The sequence below is a fragment of the Pleurodeles waltl genome, chromosome 11 (assembly GCF_031143425.1).
Source record: "Pleurodeles waltl isolate 20211129_DDA chromosome 11, aPleWal1.hap1.20221129, whole genome shotgun sequence".
Classification (NCBI taxonomy): domain Eukaryota; kingdom Metazoa; phylum Chordata; class Amphibia; order Caudata; family Salamandridae; genus Pleurodeles; species Pleurodeles waltl.
The window spans coordinates 270,142,058-270,165,987 of NC_090450.1; the positions used below are offsets into that span (position 1 = coordinate 270,142,058).

A 23,930-nucleotide genomic window follows, 5' to 3' on the forward strand; every position below is an offset into this window, starting at 1 on the left:
CCTGCTATTAGTGGAACTTGTCTTGGGAGTTAACAATAATTTGTGGAACTGCTTAGCAGAATGCATCAACAAACCACCAATGCAAATCAAACTCAGGTGCTTCAACACTACTTCCACCATTGAGGGACTGCAGCAGTAGAACTGTTTGTCTCACGTGAGAATGCAAAATGCCAAAGTTTTTCCAGGCACCCACAATCACAATTCAGGGGCAATACATTATGGTTCAACTGGTCTGTGATATTTGCTAATGTTTTTCCCCTCACTGCTCCATTATCTAGTCCGGAAAATGTGAAAAGCACCAAAGTGGTTGACCTTCATAGCTCCCACCTTTGCACAGCAGCCTTATGCTCAATACTTCTTGAAAATTTTGGTTCATCGCCATGAAAAGTTACCAGTGTGCCAGCCCTCATGCAGCATCAAGGTCCGCTGTAACACCCCAACACCTGGAAATTGAATATTGCAGTTTGCTCCTGAGGTTTTAAGCATAACTCCCTGCGGAATGCATGCAAATTCTTAAGGAAGTCCAAAAGCTTACTACAAGGGCATGTTATGTAGCTAACTGGAAAAAAATGAGTCTATCTTTGTATTGATTTTCATACACAGCCCTTAAAAGCTGCAGTGCAAGACATTATGGGTCTCTTTTTTGATTTTGGCAGACCGCGGAGGCCGCCTGCCAATGTCCTGTGTCGAGATGACCGCCTGTGCGACCGTCCCTCCGCGAGCCCTATTACGACTTTCCCGCTGGGCCGGCGGGCAGAAACAGCATGTTCGATGGCATCTGTCGCTGTAGATACGCATGTTCTGCAATAGCTCGCCATCTGGTGTTGGGCCGGAGTGTTACAAGTTGTTTTTGTTCGAAGAAGTCTTTCGAGTCACGGGACCGAGTGACTCCTCCTTTTGTCTCCATTGCGCATGGGCGTCGACTCCATCCTCGATTGTTTTTTTTCCGCCATCGGGTTCGGACGTGTTCCTGTCGCTCCGAGTTTCGGACCGGAAAATTAGCTAATTTCGGAAGATTTTCGTCGGTATTGTTGCGTTCGGGATCGGCGTACTTAGATTCCACACCGCATCGAAGATCGAAGAGCTCCGGTGCCCTTCGGGGTAGTTTTTCGATCCCCCGTCGGGGCCTGGTCGGCCCGACCGCGTGCTGAAGAACGCCGATGGAACGGACCCCGTTCCGTTTCTGCCCCAAATGCCACAATAAATACCCCTACACAGACCAACACTTGGTCTGCAACCTGTGCCTGTCACCTGAGCACAGCGAAGACACCTGCAAGGCCTGTCGTGCGTTCCGGTCCCGAAAAACACTCCGAGACCGTCGAGCCAGAAGACTTCAGATGGCGTCCGCACCGACAGCCCAACGGGAGTTCGAGGAACAGGAAGAGGAAGGCACCTTCTCGATCCAAGACTCAGACTCCGAAGGATTCGACGATACACAAACCGTGAGTAAGACGTCGAAAACCACACAAAGAAACATTTACAAGGCCCAGGGGACGCCACTGCCATCCGGCCATGGCTCCACCCATAAATTCGGTGACCGACCGTCGGCACCGAAAAAGGCCCAAACAGTGCCGAGGTCGTCCGACTCCGGTCGAGACACCGGCACGCAGCCTTCTCGGGACCGAGAAAGTGCTGGAGACAAGCCTCGACACCGAGATGCCGGTGTGGACACGGCTCAACGCCGAGACAGCGGCACCGAAAAAGATCGACGCCGAGAGGTTTCGGCCCCGAAAAAGAAAAAAGTCACCTCGGAGCCGAAAAAACACGCAGACAGGGTTTCGATGCCGAAACAAACTGCAAGCGACCCAGCGTCAGGCTCTTATACAGAAGAGCACTCGCTAACCTCCCAAATGCAAAAGCATAGGTTTGAGGAAGAGCTACAAGCAACTGATGTGGACCATACGCAAAAGCGTATCTTCATACAGCAGGGGACAGGAAAAATAAGCACCCTTCCCCCCATTAGGAGAAAGAGAAGGTTGGAGTTCCAGACTGAACAGACACCACAACCAAAAGTGGTGAAAAGAGTTACCCCACCACCCTCTCCTCCGCCCGTGATTAACGTCTCACCAGCACAAACTCCATCACACTCCCCAGCTCCCACCACCATGAGCCAGGGTGACCAAGATCAGGACGCATGGGACCTATACGACGCCCCAGTGTCAGATAACAGTCCGGAGGCATACCCTACGAAGCCATCTCCACCAGAAGACAGCACCGCGTATTCTCAAGTGGTGGCTAGAGCAGCACAATTTCATAACGTAAGCCTCCACTCAGAACAGGTCGAGGATGATTTTTTATTCAACACACTCTCCTCCACCCACAGCTCATACCAAAGCCTGCCTATGCTCCCTGGTATGCTCCGGCACGCAAAAGACATCTTTAAGGAGCCGGTCAAAAGTAGGGCAATCACACCAAGGGTGGAAAAAAAGTATAAGGCGCCTCCTACAGACCCGGTTTTCATCACTACACAGCTGCCACCAGACTCTGTCGTTGTAGGAGCAGCTAGGAAAAGGGCCAACTCTCACACATCTGGAGATGCACCACCCCCAGATAAAGAAAGCCGCAAGTTCGATGCAGCTGGTAAAAGAGTCGCAGCACAAGCTGCAAACCAGTGGCGCATCGCGAACTCCCAGGCACTACTTGCGCGCTATGACAGAGCCCACTGGGACGAGATGCAACATCTCATTGAACATCTGCCCAAGGACTTACAAAATAGGGCAAAACAAGTGGTTGAGGAGGGACAGGCCATTTCCAACAACCAGATCCGCTCCTCCATGGACGCTGCAGATACAGCTGCACGGACAATTAATACATCTGTAACTATCAGAAGGCATGCATGGCTCCGAACGTCTGGATTTAAACCAGAGATTCAACAAGCAGTTCTCAATATGCCTTTTAATGAAAAAGAACTGTTCGGTCCAGAAGTGGACACAGCGATTGAGAAACTCAAAAAAGATACGGACACTGCCAAAGCCATGGGCGCACTCTACTCCCCGCAGAGCAGAGGGAATTACAGCACATTCCGTAAAACGCCCTTTCGAGGGGGGTTTCGGGGTCAAAGCACACAAGCCAGCACCTCACAAGCAACACCATCCAGTTACCAGGGACAGTATAGAGGAGGTTTTCGGGGACAATATAGAGGAGGGCAATTCCCTAGAAATAGAGGAAGATTTCAGAGCCCCAAAACACCTACTACTAAACAGTGACTCACATGTCACTCACCCCCTCCACACAACACCAGTGGGGGGAAGAATAGGTCATTATTACAAAGCATGGGAGGAAATCACTACAGACACTTGGGTTCTAGCAATTATCCAACATGGTTATTGCATAGAATTTCTACAATTCCCTCCAAACATACCACCAAAAGCACAAAATTTAACAACACACCATTCCAATCTCCTGGAGATAGAAGTGCAGGCACTATTGCAAAAGAATGCAATCGAATTAGTGCCAAACACACAAATAAACACAGGAGTTTACTCACTGTACTTTCTGATACCAAAGAAGGACAAAACGCTGAGACCAATCCTAGACCTCAGAGTAGTGAACACTTTCATCAAATCAGACCACTTCCACATGGTCACACTACAAGAAGTATTGCCATTGCTAAAACTACACGACTACATGGCAACTTTAGACCTCAAGGATGCTTATTTCCATATACCAATACACCCATCGCACAGGAAATACCTAAGGTTTGTATTCAAAGGAATACATTACCAATTCAAGGTACTGCCTTTCGGATTAACAACCGCACCAAGAGTCTTTACCAAATGTCTAGCGGTAGTCGCTGCACACATAAGAAGGCAGCAAATACATGTGTTCCCATATTTGGACGACTGGCTAATCAAGGCCCATTCGTTCATAGAGTGCTCAAATCACACAAATCAGATCATACAAACCCTCTTCAAACTCGGGTTCACCGTCAACTTTACAAAATCCAACATTCTGCCGCGCAAGGTACAACAATACCTAGGAGCCATAATAGACACATCAAAGGGAGTAGCCACTCCAAGTCCACAAAGAATTCTAAATTTCAACACCATCATACAACGCATGTATCCAACACAAAAGATACAAGCAAAGATGGTATTACAACTCCTAGGCATGATGTCTTCATGCATAGCCATTGTCCCAAACGCAAGACTGCACATGAGGCCCTTACAACAATGCCTAGCATCACAGTGGTCTCAAGCACAGGGTCACCTTCTAGATCTGGTGTTAATAGACCGCCAAACTTACCTCTCGCTTCTGTGGTGGAACAACATAAATTTAAACAAGGGGCGGCCTTTCCAAGACCCAGTGCCACAATACGTAATAACAACAGATGCTTCCATGACAGGGTGGGGAGCACACCTCGATCAACACAGCATACAAGGACAATGGAACGTACATCAAACAAAACTGCATATCAATCACCTAGAACTTCTAGCAGTTTTTCAAGCACTAAAAGCTTTCCAACCAATAATAGTTCACAAATACATTCTCGTCAAAACAGACAACATGAGAACAATGTATTATCTAAACAAGCAGGGGGGGACGCACTCCACGCAGTTAAGCCTGCTAGCACAAAAGATTTGGCGTTGGGCAATTCACAACCAAATTCGCCTAATAGCACAATTTATACCAGGGATCCAAAATCAACTCGCAGACAATCTCTCTCGAGATCACCAACAGGTCCACGAATGGGAAATTCACCCCCAAATTCTGAACACTTATTTCAAACTCTGGGGAACACCTCAGATAGACTTGTTTGCGACAAGGGAGAACGCAAAATGCCAAAACTTCGCATCCAGATACCCACACGAACAATCCCAAGGCAATGCCCTATGGATGAACTGGTCAGGGATATTTGCTTACGCTTTTCCTCCTCTCCCTCTCCTTCCTTACCTGGTAAACAAACTCAGTCAAAGCAAACTCAAACTCATATTGATAGCACCAACTTGGGCAAGGCAACCCTGGTACACAACGCTGCTAGACCTATCAGTGGTACCCTGCATCAAATTGCCCAACAGGCCAGATCTGTTGACACAGCACAACCAAAAGATCAGACACCCAGATCCAGCATCGCTGAATCTAGCAATCTGGCTCCTGAAATCCTAGAATTCGGGCACTTACAACTTACCCAAGAATGTATGGAAGTCATAAAACAAGCCAGAAGGCCATCCACCAGGCACTGCTATGCAAGTAAATGGAAGAGGTTTGTTTGCTACTGCCATATTAATCAAATAAAACCATTACACACAACTCCAGAACATGTAGTGGGTTACTTGCTTCACTTACAAAAATCTAACCTAGCTTTCTCTTCCATTAAAATACACCTTGCAGCAATATCTGCATACCTGCAGACTACCTATTCAACTTCCCTATATAAGATACCAGTCATTAAAGCATTCATGGAGGGCCTTAGGAGAATTATACCACCAAGAACACCACCTGTTCCTTCATGGAACCTAAATGTTGTCCTAACTAGACTTATGGGCCCACCTTTTGAACCCATGCACTCCTGCGACATACAGTTCCTAACCTGGAAGGTGGCATTTCTCATCGCCATTACTTCCCTAAGAAGAGTAAGCGAGATTCAGGCGTTTACAATACAGGAACCTTTTATACAACTACTCAAAAATAAAGTCGTCCTAAGGACCAATCCTACATTTTTGCCAAAGGTTATTTCACCGTTCCATCTAAATCAAACAGTGGAACTTCCAGTGTTTTTTCCACAGCCAGATACCGTAGCTGAAAGGGCACTACATACATTAGATGTCAAAAGAGCATTGATGTATTACATTGACAGAACAAAAAACATCAGAAAGACTAAACAACTATTTATTGCATTTCAAAAACCTCATGCAGGAAACCCAATATCAAAACAAGGTATAGCCAGATGGATAGTTAAATGCATCCAAATCTGCTACCTTAAAGCTAAACGACTGCTGCCCATTACACCAAGGGCACACTCAACCAGAAAGAAAGGTGCTACCATGGCCTTTCTAGGAAACATCCCAATGCAAGAAATATGTAAGGCAGCCACATGGTCTACGCCTCACACATTCACCAAGCACTACTGTGTAGACGTGTTATCCGCACAACAAGCCACAGTAGGTCAAGCCGTATTAAGAACATTATTTCAGACTACTTCCACTCCTACAGGCTGATCCACCGCTTTTGGGGAAATAACTGCTTACTAGTCTATGCAGAACATGCGTATCTACAGCGACAGATGCCATCGAACTGAAAATGTCACTTACCCAGTGTACATCTGTTCGTGGCATCAGTCGCAGTAGATTCGCATGTGCCCACCCGCCTCCCCGGGAGCCTGTAGCAGTTTGGAAGTTACCTTCAATTATTTATATATGTATCATCTCAACCTTAAATACGTGCATACTTAGTCACTCCATTGCATGGGCACTATTACTACAATTCAACTCCTACCTCACCCTCTGCGGGGAAAAACAATCGAGGATGGAGTCGACGCCCATGCGCAATGGAGACAAAAGGAGGAGTCACTCGGTCCCGTGACTCGAAAGACTTCTTCGAACAAAAACAACTTGTAACACTCCGGCCCAACACCAGATGGCGAGCTATTGCAGAACATGCGAATCTACTGCGACTGATGCCACGAACAGATGTACACTGGGTAAGTGACATTTTCATTCTGCCTGCTGGCTCAGCGAACAACGTACCACAACATTGATGCCAGCTCGTAATCGAGCTGGCGGCAATGTTGCGGTGCATCGGGTGCGGGAGCACCCATTGCACTTTTCACTGCCCGTAACTTGTGCAGTAAAAAGTGCAACAGGGCTTTCCATGGGGTGGGGGGGCTGCACTCCCCATGCCAAGTGCTGGGGTCCCCATGGGTCTCCCACACCCCCTTTCCACCAGCCTTTGCATGGCGGTCGGCCATGCAAAGTTTGGCAGAAAGGGGACTCGTAATCCGGAGGCTGCCCTGGCAGATTACGACAGCCGAGCCTGCCAGGCTGTCGACTGGCGGAAACCTGGCAGTGCCGACCGCGGTCGCACCATGGAGGTTCCGTCACAGTCGTAATGTGGCAGCCGGACCACCACTATGGTGGCGGTCTGACCGCCCCCGTGAGTGTGGCGGTCTTAAGACTGCCACACTCGTAACGAGGGTCTATATGTTACTCACTGCATTTACAAAAGGTGTGGTTAGAATATTCACTCATAAGAGTAGAGTTTTTATTGACACATAGTTTATTGTATTTTATTGAGCATTGTGTATAGTACATACCATGTTCATGTGGAAACACAGTACAAGTCAGTTATACAAATCACTTAAACTTCACTCAGGCCTGCCATTGCAGGCCCTGTGTGTGCAATATTACTGCCACTTCGACTTGACATTTAAAACTTTTTACCAAACGTTAAACTCCCCTTTTCTTACATGTAAATCACCCCTGAGGTTATAGGCCCTAAGTAGCCCATAGTGCATGGTGCTATGTAAGTAAAAGGCAGGACATTTACTTATACATTTTACATGTCCTGGTATTAAAAAACGCCCAAGGTCGCTTTTCAGTACTGTGAGGACTGCTCCTCTGATAGGCCAGCATATAGAATTCCTTAATATAAATTTAAGCTGTAATTCCTGATCAGGACCATGTTTCATCTCATTGAAATGGTAATAATAAATTTTGTGTTAGACCTGGCATCCTTGGCGTGGTTCCACCTAACTTTTTGCCCTCTGACCTCTTGTTTTCTGACTTCATGTTTGCTTACTTTTAAAATTCTGGTCACTTTACCACTGCTGACCAGTGCTAAAATGCAGGTGCTTTGTACTCTAAACATGGTACCCTTGGCTTCTCCACAATCTACATATTTAATTTACTTGTAAATCCCTAGTAAAGTGCACTATATATGCCAAGGGCCTGTAAATTCAGTGCTACTAGGAGGCCTGCAGCACTGATCGTGTCCCCACCACATTACATTTTCAAAAATGTCTCAGGCCTGCCACTACAGTGCAGGTGTGTGCAGTTTTAAACTGCCGTTTCGACCGGGCAAATGTACCCACTTGCCAGGCCCAAACCTTCCTTTTTTATTCCATGTAAGTCATCCCTTAGATAGGCTGTAGTTAGTCCCAAGGGCGGAGGCCGCCTGCCAATGTCATGCATTGAGATGACTGCCTGTGCGACCGTCCCTCCGCGAGCCCTATTACGACTTTCCCACTGGGCCGGCGGGCAGAAACAGCATTTCTGCCTTCCGGCTCAGTGGGAAACTCAACACAACATTGATGCCAGCTCGTAATCGACCGGCAATGTTGCGGTGCATCGGGTGCGGGAGCACCCATTGCACTTTTCACTGCCCGTAACTTGTGCAGTAAAAAGTGTAAAAAGGCTTTCCTTGGGGGGGCCCTGCACTACCCATGCCAAGTGCTGGGGCCCCATGGGGTCCCCGGACCCCCTTTTCACCAGCCTTTGCATGGCGGTCGGACCGCCATGCAAAGTTTGGGAGAAAGAGGACTCGTAATCCGGAGGCTGCCCTGGCGGATTACGACAGCCGAGCCTGCCAGGCTGTCGACTGGCGGAAACCTGGCAGTGCCGGCGGTCGCACCATGGAGGTTCCATCACAATCGTAATGTGGCGGTCGGACAGCCACCGTGAGTGTGGCGGTCTTAAGACTGCCACACTCGTAACAAGGGTCTATATGTTACTCATTGCATTTACAAAAGGTGTGGTTAGAATATTCGCTTATAAGAGTAGAGTTTTTATTGACAGATAGTTTATTGTATTTTATTGAGCATTGTGTACAGTACATACCATGTGTATGTGGAAACACAATACAAGTCAGTTATACAAATCACTTAAACCTCACTCAGGCCTGCCATTGCAGGCCCTGTGTGTGCAATTTTACTGCCAGTTCGACTTGGCATTTAAAACCTTTTACCAAACCTTAAACTCCCCTTTTCTTACATGTAAATCACCCCTGAGGTGATAGGCCTTAAGTAGCCCATAGGGCACTGTGCTATGTAAGTAAAAGGCAGGACATTTAGTTTTAAATTTTACATGTCCTGGTATTAAAAAAACACCCAAGGTCGCTTTTCATTACTGTGAGGACTGCTTCTCTGATAGGCCAGCATTCGGAGTTCCTTAATATAAGTTTAAGCTGTAATTCCTGATCAGGACCATGTTTCATCTCATTGGAATGGTAATGATAAATTCTTGTGTTAGACCTGGCATCCTTGGCGTGGTTCCACCTAACTTTTTGCCCTCTGACCTCTTGTTTTCTGACTTCATGTTTGCTTACTTTTAAAATTCTGGTCACTTTACCACTGCTGACCAGTGTTAAAATGCAGGTGCTTTGTACTCTAAACATGGTACCCTTGGCTTCTACACAATCGGCATATTTAATTTACTTGTAAATCCCTAGTAAAGTGCACTATATATGCCAAGGGCCTGTAAATTCAGTGCTACTAGGAGCCTGCAGCACTGATTGTGTCCCCACTACATTAGATTTTCAAAAATGTCTCAGGCCTGCCACTACAGTGCAGGTGTGTGCAGTTTTAAACTGCCATTTCGACAGGGCAAGTGTACCCACTTGTCAGGCCCAAACCTTCCTTTTTTATTCCATGTAAGTCATCCCTTAGATAGGCTGTAGTTAATCCCAAGGGCAGGGTGCATTGTATTTAAAAAGTTGGGCATGTATTTTTGAGTTTAACATGTCCAGGTAGTGAAAAACTCGGAGTCGTTTTCACTAATGCACGGTATATCTCCCATAGAATAGTATTGCGATTATCTTAAAACATCTTTTAAGTATAATTTCTAATTGGTTAAAGATAGAAATATGGAATGTGGTGTCTCTGTACTCCCAATTGAAAATCACATTTTATGGTGAAGTTGGATTTTACATTGTAAGTCTGAAAATGCCACATTTATAAAGATGGCACTTTTTCATACCTTAACTATTCTGTGCCTTAGCTTGTTTTTGAACACACTTCTGGGCTGATCTGGGTGACAGCTACACTTTGTGAATTCCCTGTAGACAACCACAAACTAAGGACACTCAGCTGCATCTGCATTCATATGCATACTGATAGGTCTTCCTGAGCAGAGGGAAGGGGAGGGATTGCCACTTACACTTCAATAGGTGGTGTGGTGGCCTTCCTCCACACAAAGGTCTGATTACCCCCGTAGGTAACCTGGCAGACAGGGCCAGGATGAAAGGGACACTTGTGCACCTCAGAGGACTCCTTTGAAGTCCCCTTCGCATCAAAGGCCTTTTTGGGTATAAGTACTTGACTCCAAGCAAATCAGATCTCTACTGGAGCCAAGAACACTGCCAGGAGGAAGGACTGCTGTGCTGTCAGGAGAGGCTGACACTCTGCAACTGCATTGCTGTGTTGTTGGCCTCCTGCTTGCTGTACTGAAGGAGGGACTGCTACTTTGCTACTTGCTTTGCTGTGTTGGCCTGCTGCTTCTTGCCTGCAGTAAGAGGGACTGGACTTGCTCTCTACTTCCTTAAACCCAAGAATCTCCAAGGGGTTGTTGGCTTGCCCCCTGTTCACCAGTAGTCGCAGGGACATCAAAGACTGCTTGCAACTCTCCTGGTGCTGTTGGCATCTGCCATCTGTGAGTCCTATTCTTGCCTGAGGTGCCCTTCTCCAATCCTGGGCCTCAGAAGTGGGTTCTGCGGCTACAGTCTACAAAAAGCAACGCATTGCCCAGAATGCAGTAGAAAAATCAGCGCATCGCATCTCTGACGGTGACACAGCAGCTGCCCGATAACAGCAGAATCACAGACTGCGTGGGCCGACGCAAGGCATTCACTTCCACGGAGTCTGATGAAGGTGTGCCTCGGGTGAGATAAAAATATTGAGCATCGTGTCCTCGCTGTCGGCACATTGCTCCTTCAAATGAACTGTTCAACGGACCCTGCGTGGGTTCTGTAGCCGGCCTGCCCTCCATTGCATTCGGCCTGGATTTTGGATTTGCACTGGTCCCTCACGACCTCCAGTAATCCTTTAACTGCTAGTGACTTCTACGCACTGTTTTCACATTTGATCTTTAAAAATTAATATCTGGAATTCTACTTATTGTTTTAATCATATAAATATTATCTATTATGCTAACCTGGTGTTGAGTCTTTTTGTGGTGTCTTTCTATATTTTACTGTGATTAAGTATTACACAAATACTTCACACATTGCCTCTTAAGTTAAGCCTGACTGCTCTGTACCAAACTACCAGAGGGTGAGCACACGTTAATTTAGGGTGTGTATCTGACTTTCCCTGACTAGGATTGTGGTCCCTACTTCGACAGGGAGCTTACCTCTGCCAACTAGAACCCCAAGTTCTAACACCTCTTTACTGGTAAAGTCATATTTGTTATTACTATTTTAGAATTGCCACTTTTAGAAAGTGAACAACTTCTGAGAGGTTGGGCCATAGAACGTTGCACAGGACGCATTTTGCAGGTCCAGGAAACACTTTCACAAGAATTTATGCCTTAATGAAGAATCAAAAAACTTTATGGATGCATACAAGCCTGCTTTCCCACTGACTCCCTGCCCAGCACAGAATGACAAATCAGAACTGCTCAGTAAATTAGTGTGCTTATTGAGCTTCCCACAAGTTCTATGTCCTGAGGAGACCCCTTGGAATGTAGAGGAGGTCAAAACGCTTCCAACAGCTATTCCTTACCAGGGAGCGCAACTCACTGAAATTTCTGACATTTTGGAAATGTGTGGATGGAACTATAAAAAAGAGACCCCTTAATTTTGGCCATTTAAAAGAAATGTATCCACACCCATTGGAGTTTGGCTCAATATGGAAAGGGTCATGCATTAATTACCAAGTTAAAGAAACCCTTTTGAGCATATAAATAAATGACTGGATCACAAGCTATATGTTTTGTTGAAATGCATTTCAATAGTCTCTGTAACAGAAATGGTTTCTTGTTTTATATTGTTTTGTGGATAATCTATTACCACATTTTGAATGTAAAGCTGGTAGTTCTTTGTGTGTTGTCCCGCAATGTATAACATGCTAAAATAAAATACTACATGCATTTAAAAATAATTCTTTAAATAACTGAAATTCCAATAAAAAGGCGACCACGGTAATTCAAGGTTGTGGTCACAAAGATACAGAATATTTTGATTTAAAGTTGTGTCAACACTGGCATCTGTTGTTCTTTCTTACTTTTAGAACGTGGGCATCCCTCTGGTCGCACTGTTCTGTGTGCCTGACAGCCTGTCTCCAGTACTCATCTGGTCTGGACTGGATGACAGCTACATTTGTGCACCCACAACACAAAACACTCAACTGCAGCTGCATTCATCTGCATACTGATTGGTCTTCCTGGGCAGAGAGGATGGGAAGGCCTCACACTTAAACTTCAAAGGGTAGTGGCCTGAGCCCCACACAAAGAGCTTATTACCCCAAACTGATAGTCTAGAGACAGGGCTGGGATGAAAGAGAGGCCTGTGCACTTCAGAGAGAACCTTTGAAGTCATCCCTCACATCAACAACACTTTTGGATATAAGTACTGGGTCCCTGACCCCCCCTTCCAAAATCATATCACTACCAGAACTCTTCTGGAGTAAAAATTTTGTGCTGTAAGGATTGCCACTCCTCTGGCTCAAAGGCTGCTCGGCGACAGCAGATTCACAGCCTGCATTGCTCGACGACACCACTCTGCACGGCTCGACGATGACTCATTGCATTCACTTCAGTGGAGCCCAACAATGACATTGTGGCTCGACTGCAAGGAAAATACCATTGCATCGTGCCCCCGACAATGCTTTGCTCAGTCAAAGGCACTGTTTAAGCAGACCTTGACTTGGTTCTGTATCCTCCATCTCAGTCAGCCTGAACTTTGGATTTGCACTGGTCACTCTCAACCTCAAGTTACCTTCTAACAACTAGTGACTTCGTTTTTTAAAGATTAAACCTGAAATAGTACTTAGAAGTCACTAGCAGTCAAAAGATTACTCTGCTAGCTGCAGAGTGAAAGGCGTCCAGCACCTTATGAAAGCCGTGCCGGGAGCCATTCACTCCACAGCTAGCGCAGTCTCCGCCATCACCTAAAGGGCCATTTACTTACTCACATTGGTTCGGATTTTAGATATCATAAGAAATACCCTACACTTTAAGGGTGACTTTTTGAGATTGGGTATTATTGCTGATTACCAATTCTATAACCCCAGTCATTGGTAGATTAGGTTATTTGATCCTGAGTAAGGGACTTTACATAGCACAAAACATGTTGATGGTCGTTCTCACTTTCCTGTGAGATGTACCAGATGGTTGTCTCCAACACATCCACTGTTTGTTTTTATTTATAGCAAGAGGTCCCACATATGAAAACTTTCAGTGTCTCTCCTAGGTAGTTTTATACCGCACTTACACCAATACCTCCACTTGCACTTCATCACAGCATCTTACTTTAAAAGGCCTCCGGCAAAGAGCCTACTCGAACGACCCATTGGGCATTGCAGCACCAGCCCAACGAGGAGCTGCCCAATGATGAAGCATGACACCCACCTGGATGTGTGAGGGCTCTTGCTTCTGAGCAATCGTTCCCCCTCCCAGCCCTACTGCATGTTCGGTTTCCTTTTATGATTCCTTTAGGAACTGCATTCTCCACTTTCATACATCCCAATAGGGCACCCAACTCATGGCTATGGGCTTCTTAGGCCACAGTATTCTTTCCTGCGCAGGGCTCTATGCCTGCCCCAACTTCTCCCTCCAGCCTAAGAGCAACAGTCCTCTCTGGGATTTCCAGCACATAGTAATCTGTTTCTTTGCGAAGAGAAGCGCCAGTTCTGCAACTATGACTTTAAAACTCTTGGGTCCACATTATCCCAGTGGGCTGCTACTGTCAGCATGGATATTGCACCTCGTATATCCTACGAGTAGACAGCTAGTACTGGGCAGGCCCACAGCATATGTACAAGATCTGCAGTATCTGCACAGCATCTGGGGCATGTAGGGGGAGAGGCGTGGAAAATTGTATGTAGTTTCAGTGTTGTCAGACATGCCCTGTGCTTTATTGAGAATTGTATGAAATTGAATTGTGAATTACTAAAGATCCTGCATGAGTATTCCAAAACAGAGTGCCATTCTCTATCATGCAGGGCATGAGCCAGATCAGTCCCCCATTTATTTCGGAGGTGCTCCAAGGCTGTTCTCTCATGTGTATTCCTTCATAAGAGTAGAGATTTACCGGTAAAACAGCAAACACCAGGCAGTCTTTAAAATCCCTTTTGTTAAAGCCCTTATAGAAGGTCTTAAACGGGTAATCCATCTCAACCGCCATCATCCCTTTAAGGGCTTTCAAAGTTGTCCTTACACGGCTTATAGGGCCTCCATTTGAGCTGTTACAGTATTGTTCACTCTGTTTCTTTTCTTCTAAAGTGATCTTCCTGATTGTAATCACTTAGCTCTGAACTGCGATTAGAGGAGCAATTTCTCCAAGTCCACAAAGAGTAGATTGTCCTCATAACAGACCCTCATTTTCATTGTAGAAACTCTCAGCATCGTAGAAGATAAAGGGCAAGATGGTTGCACAGTTCGCAAAGCATAGTCCAATAGTAGGGAGTAACCTATACCTGGTGAACAGGGGAAAGCACAGATCTAAAAAAAAAAAAAATGAACAAAAAACGATATGTGGTTTACTGAGGAACGCATAGGACTAGACAGGACAAAAATAGTACATACTTCACACCACAGGAGGTTGCAAAGCAAAGTAGAAAGAATCTCTTTTTGAGGTTGGCATAGTCCCAGTCTATCACCTAAATAGTTCAGAGGTGTGAGAACCACATGATTTGTAGACAGGGCCTCAGGTGGTTCTATTGTTTGAACCACTGCACATCTGGGTCACAAGAACAGTCACCCTGCCCTGTTTAGGTCGACTCAGCTGCCACTGCTGGTCCACAGTTCACTGATGATCACCACATCTTATTTAGGGTGTGTGACAGTCACAGGATTTCCCTGCCCCAAGCCAACATGTGAAGCATGGTAGTCCCAGGCAGAATAGTCCCTGTGCATCATAGCCATTGTTTTATTTTTTTGTTTTACTCAAACAAACTCCAGTTTTGAAAGTTAGTGTGATAAAACCAAAATGTATGCCGATAGTTTGATAAAACAAAAATGTATGCCAACTAAAGACAAAACTTAGTGCCAGCTCTTCTAATTGTTCTCCCTTGAGCGCATCTGTTGCACCGGTGTATGCACAATAGATAGTGAGATACCTGCCAGGTATCTCACAATCTAGTGGTCATTCCTCCACAAGGTGAGCAGATGGCAGGGCCTGTGCTGACTTTGTGAGCTGCACAGTTCTAAATGAGAATCAGAGTCTTGCACCAGATAGGGACAGAAGGCAATGGACAAAGTATTGCACCTGAAATGGACAAGGGGTGAATGACACAGTTTTGCCACACAAAAAAACTACCTCAAAAGAAACCAAAGCTTTTTTCCATGAGCAGCGGGGTAACTAATGCTTCGCCTCAATACCAACAGCAAGAGGAATGTCAGACAGCCAGCTCCTATTAAGATTTGTGGACCAACCCAGGCAAATCCCGATGTACTTGATGCAAAAGTGTTGAGGAAAATTCACAGAGGTGATTTTGGCCAGTATCTTATTATTGGAGTTTCAGAAGCAGTATTACAACTTCTTCATGCAAGTTAGGTGCAGGAAACTCAGTAAGGCCCACACAATATATGTGCAACAGATGCACAGTTAGTTGCACAGTATGCACAAAATGTACTTTTTAAAAGTCAGTATGAAGCAAATCATGGCCAAGTATAGGAAAGGCAACACACAACATAATTTATTTCTGCTAGTGTGATGGGGTCTGTCAGGGAGGTCTGGATGCTCCAGCCACAAGAGTTGGTAATGGAACCTTGTACTGGAATTGATTAATCACATGTTGCAGGGGTTTATCTTAAAGCTTATTTAATTTGGTATAGAATGCTCAGAATACAGAGTTTAAATCAGCAGTATAATTGACAAACGTGCTTGCATCGATCACATGAGCAATACTATTACTTCACACTCCTTGAATGCTAGTGAGCTACCTTGCAGCTATACAGCTTCCAAGTAACTAAAGCATCCTCTCCACAGCCTTATACAATGCCTGGAGATCGACATGGTTGCCAGCAAGAGTTGCAATTTGGGGGCCAACATCATTCTCATCTGCAATGACTTGAGTTTTGGCCTTATAGCTAATAAGAATTGACTTGATCAGCCACAGGATTGACAGGATCAGCCACATGTCAACAGATGTATACTTTAAACACCACCTACGTTATACCATACCTGCTAACAGTCCTGGTACAGCAATGGCTCCTTCAACAACACTGTGGAATACCACGTCACACAGAGCATCATTACTAGCCACCACCATATCAGAATGATAGGTCAGATCCAAATATCAGTTGTCATTAGGAGTGGATCACGTCAGGGGAGCATATCAGATTTTGGTACCTAGCTGGATTCCCTACAAGAAATAAGGATTTCATCTATCTTTAAGGAGGTGTAGCAGCCCAGAGAGTTCCTTGCTGCCCAAGTGAAATGGGCGCCACATATCCTCCAGTGCTCAGAATCAGTAACGTGACATATCCTCTCTGTTTCAGAGAAAAAGGCATGACAGTTGTGGTATAAGGAATAGATTAAAGTTCCTTTCCCATATAAACATAGACCTGGGGTCTTTAAATAATCCTTTAGCCATTTGCTAAAAAGAAAATAAGTATGGCAACATTATGGCTGTATATGCCGTCTAGTACCGTACGACACCTGGTCCATGAACCAGCTGCAATGAGATACCTACTCTGAGTCTGCACTGAGACCCTACTCTATAAAGGAAGAACATTTATGGACTAGATGAGCTCCCCTGTTGATTAATTGTAAAATGTAATGAAGTACTGCTGGGATCACTAGGTGCCTGCCATGGGCAGAGTTAGCCCATGATAGAGTAAGTTTCTTGTAGCATGAGGATGTGGAGTCCATGTGTTTGGTATACATGAGGATCCTCCATGACTCCTCACACATTGTGGGACATTATGGTTATGGGGCATTTTGTAGGCACGTTCCTGGTAATGATGTGTATCCCAGCGGTTCTCCATTTTCAGCACTAAAGCCCATCCAAAACTTGAGGGCATGGAAGCAGTTGCTTGTAGACCCAGCAACTTGTTAAACTACTGGCCTGATCTCTCCCACCATATGTCTCCCTGTCGTTGAAACCTTGTTGATGGGGCCCCCATCTACTCAAAATACTGTCGATGAAAGAAAAATACACTAGAATGATAATAAAGTGTCAGGTTTTATCTGTATGTTTTGTGCGCGAAGCCCAGCTCCCACTCGCCGAGAGACATCCAGCGATCTGAGCAATGTTTTGTTGGGTTGAACAACGGCAATTTAAGATGATTAGGTTGTATATGTTAAAGATGATACATTGGGTCAAATTATCAGTGAGTATTTTTCTACGACATGGTACTGTAATAGAAGACAGCTGATGCAAACCTTTGTTGCTCAGCAAAACTCCCTAATCTTTTCTTTCCTACAGCATTGGTTTGGTAATAAACAAAAAAATCATATGTAACCCAGTATTGGCTGATTTGTCTCGTTTCAGACTCTAGCACTGTTGGAAGAAGAAGATGACATTAACCAGATTACAGATTACTTTTCCTATGAACACTTTTATGTCATCTACTGCAAATTCTGGGAGTTGGACACTGACCACGATCTCTACATTGACAAAAAGGATCTGGCCAGATACAATGACCATGGTGAGTCAGTGACTGAACTGTAAATCGTGTTGTGTGACATTAGCATGGGTACAGAAATATACAGGCTGTTAGATAGAAGTTATGGACATCAACTGCAGTGAGTGAGCTGAGATACAATGTAAAAGTATTAGTAAGAGTCAGCTTACAGGACTCAAAATTAGGTTCTGGTTTAGGCCTCTAACCATTTGCCAGTTGTATTAGGCAGCCAACTGCAAGTGTGTTAGGAGGCAAGTAGTGTGATCCCTGATATTGACATTGCAGAAAAGGTGGATTTTTAAAAGTTCCATGAATCTCAAGAAGTTGTTGTCCAGTTTTTAAGTGTGATAGGAGTGAGTTTCATTAGGGTGATCCGTCCGTAGGTGTGAAAGGATCTTCCTCCAAACACCTTGAGGTAGGGTGTGTGGATTGAGAGCCAGTATCTGGTACATGGTTCAGGACAACAAATGTCTTGTATAAATTGATTAGATCCATCCAGGGCTTTTTGGACGAGGCAGACCACTTTGAAGTTTGTTCTGCCATTTACAGGGAGCCATTGAAAAACTTTAAAGGAAAGCGTGATGTGGTTATAGCGACTCAGGTCAAAATGAGTTGGTCTGCATCATTTGGAACCTTTTAGAGTTTACAAATAGACTTAATAGGTATTCTCATATACAAGTTGTTGCAGCAGGCAAGGCATCAGATTACACTGACAAGAATAGCAGCAATTGATTGTGGTAGGTAGAGAAGGATTGGGACCCCTTGTAACAAAACAAAAGTGATGTAAAACTGATTTGATGACAGCATATATCTGAGCTATAAGAAGAGGTTGCTTTCTCTTACAACTTTGCAGGCTTAAAACATAGAATGTGGAAGGGAGCAAAGGGCCTCAGGCCATGCCAATGGTAGATTGTGAGGTTGGGCAACCCCCCCAGGAGGAAGATCTTGATGTTATCACTATTTAAATACAACTAATTGTCCCTTCTACATTAGTGAACATGAAAGAGTCAAAAAGATACCCTGGAATGGTTGCCATAACTGCCATCCAGCTGGGGTAAGGGTGCTTGTCGCCAGCATACATGTGGTACCTATATTGTTAGATTGAAGAAGCTTTGTGAGAGGAAGCATGTAGGTGTTGAAAAGTGTTCAGGGTAATGCTGAGGCTTGAGAGACACCACAGGTAAGATAAGAGGATCCCAGTTTGACATGATGAAAGCTGTTAGATAGGAAGAATGTGAAAACGGTGAGCACCATTATGCTAATGCCAGAAGTGTGTTTCACCATTGGTAATTAGGATACGGGGGTCAAGTTGAAAAGTAATAGGGTGAAGAGACAGAGATAATCTATTAAGCTAAGAAACTCCTCTGTGATGTTTTTGTAGCATGGGTTTGGTTTCTCTGCAGGTTCAGAAGTCTTGCTGCAAGACACATTGAAAACATTTTACTTCAAGGTGGGTTGAGAGTTGGTGTGAGACAGCCGCTTCCAGTGCCTTGGTGACACTAGGTAGTCCAGATATAGGGCTATAGTTGATGAAAGTTTCATGGTTTTGGCGGGCTACGAGGGATTCTAGCATGTTTGAAGGCATGAGGAATGGATCTACTGGAGAGAGAAGAGTTAAGTAATCTGGTGATGAGCGGCAGTACAGCTAGGATTCTTAAGTTGTCAACTTTAAATTCACAGATGTCCTATGTAATGGAGAATTTTTTGAAGAATTGGAGTATATTTTCATGTCATGTTCCAAGGGGCGAAGTAAGAAATAGAGCAGGGCACACAGGAAAGGCATCGTCAGACTGTGATGGAGATTGGTATGGACATGTCAAGGAGGTTGGGGGGTAAGGAAGTGAGGCATTTTAAGGGTATGGTATATTGCTACAATAGGTAGGGATGTGATGAAGTTGATAACCACATTAAAAAGCTGATGCTCGAGGAGCCAAATGAGGTGCTGATTAGCTCTTTGACATAGAATGACTTTAGTAGGTGAAGGCTACACAGCCCCATCTGCCCTTATTCCTATTTTTCATCAATTGTTGTAATAGGTACGGGTGATGTTATGTATTTCAGGCAGAGAGAAATCACTGAACCAGGTCTTGTTGATTGATAGTAATTAGGAGGAAAGGTCAGATATGGGTTTGTGCTTGTCATAGGCATTCTTTTCAGGAAATCTTGCATTAAGAAGGACTCTTGAGAGAGCCTAGACAGGGTTTCAGTAGGATGAATAGGCTCGGAGGAGGTGGGGGAAGGAAGAAGTGAAGGTTAGGGTTCGTGGCGGTTTTAAGTTGGCAGGGTGAAGAAGAGGAAGGGTCAATGTCAATACAGGAATGGACATTTAGGTTTCAATTTATGGAGTTATGTTCACATTTTTGAATTAGCAGCTGAGTGTTGAATAATGATTTTATCATTTTGATTGATGTTGATGGTCAAGATCATCTAGAGTGGGTTGGGCGATGATTTTCCCACCACGTGGGATTATTGAGAGTGAAAAATGGGATAAAAATGTTTGAGGATTGCGGTTCAGACAGTGATGTTATTACTAAAGAATAAGAGATAATGTGATTATTAAACCATCTTGGGAATTGGATTGGACTGTCTGCATTAAGAGCTTCAGGGTGGTCAGGAGGGTGTTGGATTAAAATTTGTTTGCCTTGCTTGGTTCTGATTGAGCCTGGGTGTGTTATGGTAAAATGGGCAAACCAATTGGAGCAGTTTTCCGGAGTGATGATAATGCATGTTAGTGCAGGGTCATCTGAATGATGAGGCAGGGGACTGTCTGATTATGCCGCAGGGTTGAGTAAATTATGCAACAAGAAAGGCCAAAGTATCCGGCACATTTTGTGACAGCATTATTTAGTCATTTTAAAACTTTTTAACACTGTCTGGGCATTGAGTGACCCTCATTAGTACTAGTTGTTGAACACCCAAATATAGCAATAAACTACAGGAAGGTGACCAGTCAACCTTTGCAAAGGGCCTTCCACTGTGCAGCAACAGGTATTGAGTTTTTACAACCTTTTGAACCACGTCAGCTAGAAGCAATTTTTTTGTTAAAATCCGCAGATTATGCGGCAGATGATGGATTGTGTTGCAAAAGTGGCAAATCTTCAGTTATGCAAGAATCACTGCAGCTGCACAATTGCATAATTCCAGTGGCCCTGATGTAGTGGTAGTATGAAACCAGTGGTGAAAGCAAATTGTTTAAATGAGCTTCCATTTAGGAGGCAATGGAGAATTCAGTGAAAAAATCAAGATGATACAGAAGTGTGCTGAGATTAAAAGTATTGCAATATGAAGGTAGGCAGGTGGTTGGCAGACAGCAACACCTCTGGAATACACACAATTTTTTGTTTGAAGGTTAAAAAGTATGGTACTACAAGACTGGAATATAACTGGTTTTAGTTGTAGAATAAAGGTTATTAATGAAGGGGTGCACTAGGTGCTGTGATGGTATAATAATCCCATGAGATGGTTATAACTGGGAATACAACTTGTAGGAGGATCAGCTTTGCAAAGTGGTACCATGTGTAATGAAATAAAGTGAAGAACTGGGCTCTTGATTATTAGCCATGATAAGATGGAAAGGAGGACTTAATCCAGCCACCATCCAAAAAGGCCAAGTCTCACAGGATTGTGGACAAACATTTGGGGTTGTCTAGCTGATAATCAGGAGGGAAGAAAGTGGCTGCCACCTAGCATAAAGGAGGATAATTTATCCTCAGGATCAGCCTGTATGATTTTTAGAGCCTCAAGGGCATGGTAGAAGGGACCCTGTATGCCCCCACAGCTGTTTCGGTTCATGAGGTCACAAGGAGACGTTGTGGCATCAGGGAAGGGGCTGAGATGGCTCTAGCAGTTATTAGATGTTGGAACAAGGTTGGCAAAAACAAAGCCAAGCTACAGCAGTGACACCCTGGGAGTCGGCCAACAGGTACAGGTACGTCTACCATTAAATTGGGGGGAACAGTCCACCTCAGCTGGTAGAATGCTTGTTGGAATCCCGATGAGGTGACCAAGCCAACTCAGGGTCAGCTGAAGCAGGGCTCCTCCACTGCTTCAAAAGACCAGGGTCAGTGAATTGTGTGAGTGTAATTATTTATCAACCATTCATGTTCTACAGGTGAGCAGGAGGCCATAGTAGTGGTGGAGCAACTCCACAATGCTACAGAAGCCTGCTGTAAATCTGGGAGTCCGGTGCTACAGCCCCTCCACCATTTATTTGCCTCATGTACCATGTATCCTAACTGGCAACATTTTGGCTGCTCATTTACCAAAACCCTTATCTGCTCTCCCACCACACAAATCACAGCACATGGAAGCCTCTTATAGAGTCTTCCCTCACTTGAGTCCATATTACAAATTTAGCAGTAGTACTGTATTGCATAGACTTACCTACTACCTATCCAATTTTGGGCAGAGGTGAGTACAGAACACCACGTGTCAGTGCTCCCCTACATCCATTGGGGCTTATTGGGCTTCTGACCCATTATCACCCATGTGAATGAAGGTGTGCCCAATCGGATGGCGATTTTAATTTAGACTCAGCTGGCAGCTTATTCCCCCTCTCAAAATCATAACTAGTTAAAGCTGTATTTGTTGGTGCAGGGCCTGTGGAGATTTCACCAAACTAGGTTGCCTGGCATGCTTGTACCCCCTCCCCCCGCCACCTCCTTACTTAATTAATTATTTATTTTCCGTTTTATATAGTTCAAACAAGATCCAGTTGATTTCAGATCACTTTACTAAAGAACAAATTGTGTAGATAAGAAATATTTACGTTTCATTGCATAAGTTACTGTTGGTGGGTTTCGCATTACGTGATCCCAGTTTCTAGTTTAATCTAAAATGACCGGTTTCAACCAAAACATGAGAAACCAGTGGGTCATGATGAAAAATTTACAGTCCAGTTGCCAGATGGTTTTGAAGTGGTAAGGGCATTTAGTCAAATAGGTTGACCCTGTGTATATACTAAAAAGTTCAACTTAGCACTTTCAGGAAACAGGTATCATTATTCCAACAGTCATCGCCCACCCTTGAGTTTCTCTGAACATCAGGACTTCTTGCACTGGTCACCAAGAGCCACTGCCATATAAAGTTGTGTGCCCCAGCTCCAAAACTTCAGTCAAGGGGATACAATGCTTTCTTTCAAGGCGGTGTTTCTCTATAGGAGCATATTCACATTGCTCCATTATCTATCACATACCTCCTGGTTAACTGGAGAGAAAAGATTGAAGCCATGGAGGTATGTTTAGACATGCACATTTGCGTTTTATTAGAATTTACATAACAGCGTAAATGTAGTGACAGTTTGATTCCTCTGAAAACTTTAATTTAAAAATTAGTTGCCTTACGAGGTGCAAAGATTCAATCACAATCAGTCTGTTGCAAGTAATTGTTTCTAGTCTGTCTGTGGTTAAGGAATATTAAAGCTAAATAGCACTGGCTTATGTCCATCCTAGTTCTGTATGTATCTGAAGAGCCATCATCCAATATGACTGTTCCTTATCGCTCCCTCTTCCTTATCACTTCCATTCATCTGTTCTGGCGCTCGTGCTCTCGCACATGTATGGGGACAGTGTCAGGTGAACCCAGATACTCATGCAGGAGCAGAATGCAACCACTCACTCACTGTCCATACCATGGTACAGCAGTCACTTAGACGAATGGCAAACTGAAACTCCTTTCCCCCCCACAATCAAAGTCAAGTTCAAGGTTTACTCTTGCTCTGGAGACTGAAACAGCCAGTTTCCTCAAAATCTCCTCTCTGCAGCCACCTCTCTTCTCTGAAGGGCTTACCGTTAGTCCAAATCTCTCCCAGGAAAGTCTTCTGCTTCCCTGAGTAAGACTGCTGCTATAACTACTTCGCCTTCTGAAGCTTTGCATTGACCAATTGTTTATCTCCAGAAAATGGCTGCCTTTGCTGCCCAAAAGGTAAAAGGCATCAATCTTGACATCCTTCGCTGAAAGGATATCTTCTGTGAATAGGTATTAAAGACAGACCCCCATTAATACGAAAATGCTTATGGACCTGTGACAAAACCTTACCTATGCATGCTGAGTTGAACTGGGAGGGATTTAGCTCAGGTACTTACTTGATGTCTAATTTGTACAACTATTAAAAATACATTTTGTTATCTACGAGTGGAATTGTATCTTTATGACCACTTTCTGGAATGTCTCTTCTTGTGAGAGAGAATCACTGTTACTTTTTTTAGGTTG

The 23,930-nt window shown here is 44.5% G+C and overlaps 1 protein-coding gene across 8 annotated transcripts in view; it reads left to right on the forward strand.

Annotated features, from left to right (window-relative positions):
• The window catches only part of PPP2R3A (protein phosphatase 2 regulatory subunit B''alpha), a 1,031,009-nt gene that overhangs the window by 907,859 nt on the left and 99,220 nt on the right, over nt 1–23,930 (forward strand). For all 8 annotated transcript variants that reach the window (XM_069213531.1, XM_069213530.1, XM_069213529.1 and 5 more), the window contains one exon: nt 17,588–17,744. In XM_069213531.1, coding sequence (XP_069069632.1) covers nt 17,588–17,744 — 157 coding nt within the window. The remainder of the gene's footprint in view (nt 1–17,587; nt 17,745–23,930) is intronic.